The sequence below is a fragment of the Watersipora subatra genome, chromosome 11 (genome assembly GCF_963576615.1).
Source record: "Watersipora subatra chromosome 11, tzWatSuba1.1, whole genome shotgun sequence".
Classification (NCBI taxonomy): Eukaryota; Metazoa; Bryozoa; class Gymnolaemata; order Cheilostomatida; family Watersiporidae; genus Watersipora; species Watersipora subatra.
In genome coordinates, this window is record NC_088718.1 from 43,647,311 (window position 1) to 43,653,974 (window position 6,664).

Here is a 6,664-nt window from a genome sequence, read left to right on the forward strand (position 1 = left end):
TTACCTGCTAGCAGTTGAGTCTGGTCTAGAAGAGCGTGTAAGCTATCCAGTATAAATGTAGAACAACTCATTATTTTCAGGAAATAGTTTAAAGAAAAGTTTTCTCTCCCTAAAAACAATTTGGGCCATTAAAAATAACGTAGTAACTCTAAAAATCTACATAAAGTAAGTGTGCTGTAATACAAACTGAGTCATAATCAGTAGTTACTTGTTTTAGTACCACAATAAAGCGATCACTTTTTAATCCCTTCAGGGTGCAACGTTTTAATGTTAACATACTCGCTAAACCACCAAGGAATCTTTGTGAATAGAACTGTCCAATTTTACTACCTTTTTAGAGCATATCAATTTTTAGCACTCATTTTACTCGTCAACATAATTTATGGAGACTTTTGAAAACTAAATATTGTTTGAAAGAATAGCGATTTGTGCTTGCAACTAGTTTCTAATTAAAGATTAAATTAAACAAAATCTTTGAAGATTTCATCAGAAGTTATTCATATTTTTTATCATTTGCAAATGTTTTTGATGTTTGAAGCTATCGTAAGGCTATGATGTTTGAAGATTAAAATTTGTTAAACTAAACATTGATGAGAAAATGTAGAAGAAAAGTACGTGCAAAATGACATCACCAGTTGTCGTCGTTGCTATGGTTGATATCGGCTTTTGTGTTAAACTTAAGGCTTTATGCCTCCTTAATCTGTCGGTTTTTTTTCAATTATAGACGGCATGCTTACATGTATGATTGATCTGAGCATTTTATCCGTTATCCCGTTTTGTCAATTTGAATGTTGAAACTTCCTGGTAATCAGATCGCCTAAAACATCAAAACCAATAGCACTAATAGAAATATGCTGATTCATTTTAATAACATTTACTAAGCACTTGAGGTAAGTTTATTTTTAATATGAAGTTGAAAGTTACTCTCTATAAACTGATATTGTCTTTTCCTCTCTACAGCTTTTCCACAAGGGTTTATAGATACCAGCATTTCATCAGTATCAGTAGACCTGAGTTGGACCAGAAGTAAGAATGTTGGGTATGTAAAAAATTTAACAATTTATATCTAGCAACTCCCCAAAAGCAAGAACTAATAACCTCAACTTTTATAATATTTACAGTTGTTTTTGTAGTAGGCCTAGGTACAACAACTTGTATTGGGTTCAACAACCATCAGGACTCGTACTAGTTTTATTATTTTAGGTATTATACTAGTAAGTATATCAGAAGGAAGAAATAAAATGTGTTCACTTCTTTGATTAGCTAGTAGGTTGGATAGTAGATGGTGAATCTATGCAGTCACATGCACTATATGCCGATATTGTGCCACATTTGATGCACGCCTTCTGCTTAACAAGCCATATTCATCCAGAGAATATGTAGGGCATAGCATTGAATTTAACTTGAGAATCTATAGTTTTAGTAGAATTGCAATGGAATGCATTGTCTTTGTATCTACTTTATTCAAACAAACTTTTCATGTATGCACTTGCAGAGGGTACATATTGAGATACAACCTTACCTCTAAAAGTATTGCCACTGTTGATCTCCGCGAAGAGGAAAACCAATACACCGCCTCTGATTTACGATCGGACACACTCTATGAATTTAATTTGACTGCATACATAAATGTAGATGAAAAGAGAGAGGAAGGTCTCCCAGCTGTTATCCATGTAAGCACTTTTGCTGCAGGTAAGAAGCGGGATATTTTTAACTGGACACAATTTGACATTTTTGTTTTTATTAGTTCCGTTTGTAGGTTCATGAAACACTGCCTCTGTTATTTAAAATACCGAGAAACTTTTTTTGAATATCAACCTTGATTGAACGTCACCTTATTGCACTGCTTTGTTCCCCTCATTATGCTGGGGTTTTTAACAGCCAAGCTTAAATAGTGATCAGAAATTTTTTTTCCCAAAATGGTATTAATAATGACTCGATTACATCTACAGCAATTAAGAGTTTTATCGTTGCCGTAGTGTTTGCTATGATTTAGTGACGGTGTGTCAAGAGTATCAATTGTCACAACCAACAAAACAACAATCTGATTTAAAGTCACTAAGCTTTAAACCCAATCCTTTGTTGCCACATTCATCTGATCTGAAGACTTCAAAACATATCGATGAGCAAGGAGAATAGGCCTACTCTTCAGCAAGTGTACGACATAATAGACACCAATGTTACGGCATGTCAAAGTTTGTTTTATAACTTCAAAGTTTTTTGGTGTTTTTCCTCAAAATTTAAAAGAAATGGCAAAATATATACAACATTAGCGGCATCCCTTAGCCCTTAAAGTTTTAAATATAACTTCTTAAAATTCTGACCATCTTTTCAGAAAACAAATTGCCATTATTTATTCAAATTTTACCACTAATAAACTGCCAGGATAAGAAAGGGTTTAAAATACACCACCACGGCGCTCAAATAGAGGTTTTACGGTAGATGGAGACTTTAGTTTTCTTGTTACCAGCTTTGTGTTGTATTTGAGTCACTACACTAGTTTCTGTGATGAAGCCGAACATTTCTCGTTTATAAATTTGGAATGACAAGATAGTTTTTTATGCATTTCCATGCAATGTTTCTTTGCATAACACTTCATTGTTACTAGGATGATTTAGATTATTAACTAAAGTTTTGTTTCTCTCTCTCTATGCAATCCCTCTCTTTAGAGTAAGATGTCTGCTTGCTTTATTGCTGTGTTTGGTGTGTTTTAAGATGGCTCCGTAGTCTGATCATTGCTCTGCATTGACGATTGCAATGTGGACATTGGTAGTCATCATTCATCAAAGTATCAGATAAGCTAAGCCGCACTTTTCGTGCTGCTTTGAGCTCTTTTCTGTGACGCATTTTTTCATTTTCAAGTATCTTCACCCCTTTATGAGTTAGAGTTCTCCATCCAGTTCTTCTCGTGGCATTCCATTCCCAGGTTTCACATCTGATGTGACAACGCTTCAAGCTATCTTTGAGACAGTCTTTATAGCGCTTTCTTTGTTCCCCCTGTGACCGCTTCCCATTTTCTAGTTCGGCATACAGAATCTGTTTTGGTAGTCTGTAGTTTGGCATTCTAACCAAGTGTCCAGCCCAACGAAGTCTGTTCTTAACGATCATACTTTCGAGGCTGGACATCTTAGCTTGTTGATACACACAATTGTTAGTGCGTTTGTCAGACCATTTGATCATTAGTAGTTCTCTCATTTTCCTCATGTGATAGTTCTCCAGAACCTTGACGTCAGTGCTGTAAGTAGCCCACGTTTCTGAGGCATACAGTAGTGTGGGGACAATTACTGCCTTGTACACTTTTAGCTTGGTGTCGACTTGCAAGACTGGATTTTCAAACACTCTTTGTCTCAGTTTGCTGTATGCTATGCTAGCTCCCTGCAGTCTTCTCTCTATCTCCTTCCCTAGGTCGGCCTTGGAGGAGAGATTACTACCTAGGTATACAAAGTCATCTACAGGGCAAAGTGGTTCACCTCCGGCAACAATGCGTGGAGTGACTATATTTGTTTCCAGGTTTCGGCTGGTACAATACTTGAGTTTTCTTTGCATTCAGCTTGAGTCCAAGAGCCCTGTAAGCATTTTCAAAAGCTGTCATGACTTCTTGAAGTTGTTCTTCTGTATGAGCCACGAGAGCATTGTCATCAGCATATTGGAACTCAAGAACACTTTGTTTCGAAGTTAGAGTTTTAGCCCGAAGTCTCTGCAGGTTGAACAGATTGCCTAGTCGGTAGTTCAATGTGATACCTTCAGAGAGTTTTTGTTTCACAAGGTGTAGTACAGCATATAAGTAGATAGAAAACAGTGTTGGCGCAATCACGCAGCCTTGTTTCACCCCAGTTTTTACTCCAAAATGATCCGTTTGTTAGCCATCCACAAAAACTGATGCGTTCATCTCATCATGCAGAAGCTGCACAATAGCCACAAATTTGGGAGGGCAGCCGATTTTCTCAAGTACTTTGTAAAGAGATTGTCTGTCAACAGTGTCGAAAGCCTTGGTAAGGTCTATGAAGGCCATGTAAAGGTCCTTGTTCTGTTCTCGGCATTTTTCCTGGATCTGTCTAGCAGCAAATATCATATCTACTGTGCCCCTGCCAGGCCTAAAACCACACTGCGTCTCTGGAAGAATTTTTTCCGCAACACTGGAGAGTCTATAGGACAGAATTCTAGCTAGAATCTTCCCTGTTATTGACAAGAGGGATATCCCCCTGTAGTTCCCACACATTGTCCTATCTCCGTTTTTGAAGATGGTAACGATCAGTGCATCACGTAATTCATCAGTTATTTTCTCAGTTGTCCACACAAGTGTAAAAAGGCAGTGCAGTTTCTTGGTAAGTTTAGTTCCACCATGCTTGAAAACTTCTGCAGGTATTCCATCAGCGCCAGCAGCCTTCCCCCTCTTCATTGCTCAAATGGCAGATTTTGTCTCGACTAGTGTTGGCTCTTCTCCTAGATGCTGATGAGTTGGCAGCTGTGGGACTTTCTGCAGGACTGGATCAGCTACAGTGGATATTTGGTTCAAAAGATTTGAAAAGTGTTCTTTCCAACAATCTCTGATGGCATCTTTGTCTTTATGGAGCACACCATTCTTGTCTCGAACAGGTACAGAGCCATGTGACAGAGGACCGTACAGTTTTCGTGTCTCTGCAAAGAAATCCCTTGTCTTATTCTGATCTGCCAAGCTCTGAAGCTCCTCTGCCTTTTGTGTCCACCATTCATTCTGCATCCTTCGAACTCGTCGCTGCACATCTGTTCGTATGCTGTGGTATGCCTTCTGTTTCTCCTTGTTTCTAAGATCGTTTTGCCAGGCTGCAAATTTAGATCGTTTTTTATTTATAAGTTGTTCTATTTCTAGGTCATTCTCATCAAACCAGTCTTGGTGGTGCCTTTTCGCTTTGCCTAATACCTCTTTGCATATCTCAGTAATACAGCTCTTTAGATTTGTCCAAGTCGAGTTGACATTTTGGGCATAGATTTCAGCTGATAGTCTTTCATTGATTTTTGTTTGAAAGTCTTTTTTCACATCCGGTTTATTGAGTAGATTCTTGTTGTACTTTGGCCTTGCTGTCCGTTTAGCTCTTCTCTGTTTGGGCTGTAGAGTGAAACTCAGCAGAGTTTTCACCAATCTGTGATTCGTCCAGCAGCTATCTGTTGAGTTGATCGCTTTGGTTACTCTTACATCTGCCAAGTCCCGCTGTTTGGTGATTATATAGTCTATCAAGTGCCAGTGACCGGAGCGAGGGTGCCTCCAGGTTGTTTTCCTTCTATTCTTCTATCTGAACAGGGTGTTTGTAATCACAAGGTTAAGTTCTGCACATTTGGTGAGAAGCATGAGACCATTGTCATTCATACTGCCAATTCTCTCTTTGCTGATGACGTTCTTCCATGTCGTGCTGTCCGTACCAACTCTTGCATTAAAGTCTCCAAGAAGCGCAACCTTGTCGGCTCTAGGAATATGCGATACAGTGTCATCAAGAGCTGAATAGAATAGCTCTTTATCCTCTTGCTTGGCCATAAGGGTCGGAGCATAGGCACTGATCAGTGTTACTTTCCTGTTCTTACTGATGTTTTGTTGTAAGGTCATCAGTCGATCTGAAATGCCGACAGGAAGATGGTCCATGTGCTTAACAAGCTCATTTTTAACAGCGAAACCTACTCCATACAGCCTATGATCTTTACCATCTCTCCCTTTCCAATAGAATGTATAACCACCTCCCACTTCTGTCATCTGGCCCTCATCAGCAAGTCTTGTCTCCTGTAGTGCAGCAATATCAATATCATGTCTTCTGAGCTCACGTGCCACAAAAGCTGTGCAATGGTCAGGTCGATCACTGCGCTGATTGTCCATGAGCGTGCGTACATTCCATGTTGCTAGTGTAATCTGCTGTTTTCTACTGCAAATAAGGTGAACCATCTGGACGCGGTAATCCAGCCAGGTGAGAAAGGAACAAACCATGTATAGGACACCTTTTCTAGTCCCTTCCTTGGATTGAGGTTAGCAGGGCAGTCCCTAAAAAGGGCTGCTCAGTCGTGAAAGCAACTACCGAACATCTCTCCTGTTCCATTCAAGAGACGAGCGACTGATAAACTTCCACCGCCTGCGTGCTGGTTGGGAGCTGAGGACTCCCAAGTTTCACTACCCAGTCCCCGTTGCCACCTTCCAAACGCCGCAGGGCTTGGTTGGTTGGTTTGGTGCAAGCAGAAAGCTGTGCGTGGATTTAAGTAGTTCTTCTGATGCACTGCAGAGATCCACTAACTTGGCTAGTCATACTCAGATCCAATGGCAAGAAGACCTAGACAATTGGGAGTATGACAAGTTGCAGTACGCGGCCGTTGATCTGCAAGAGATTCTTTCGCCCTTTCCAACTGGTGTTTTTGCTGTCGGGATAGTACATGCCCGAATGTTGGGTGGATGTTGTTTTTGGTTCCCTCCAGACCCTCCTTTCAAAGAAAGGGGAGGGGTTGCCGGTTTAGTCGCCGGCGACCCGACCCATGGCACAGGTAGTACTGGATTACATGGTTACCAGTAGCAGGCTAGCACCTGACCTGACTGAGAAAGTTTTGTTTACAGTGTCACCCAACTTAGCCATGTGTCTTTGTTGTAAAAGTATAAATGTACAGACATTTAGAATAGACCTTTCTCATTAGGCTTATAATAACTTATTTTAAC

The 6,664-nt window shown here is 40.0% G+C and overlaps 1 protein-coding gene and 1 pseudogene across 1 annotated transcript in view; one reads left to right on the top strand and one right to left on the bottom strand.

The window, feature by feature from the left end:
• LOC137408103 (uncharacterized) overlaps positions 1-2,139 on the top strand; it is a 47,995-nt gene extending 45,856 nt beyond the window's left edge. Inside the window, exons 20-22 of the mRNA XM_068094498.1 lie at positions 961-1,039; positions 1,496-1,692; positions 1,997-2,139. Coding sequence (XP_067950599.1) covers positions 961-1,039; positions 1,496-1,692; positions 1,997-2,139 — 419 coding nt within the window. The remainder of the gene's footprint in view (positions 1-960; positions 1,040-1,495; positions 1,693-1,996) is intronic.
• A 2,263-nt stretch (positions 2,140-4,402) lies between these two features.
• Positions 4,403-6,389, bottom strand: LOC137408104 (uncharacterized; annotated as a pseudogene).
• Between the last annotated feature and the right edge of the window lie 275 nt (positions 6,390-6,664).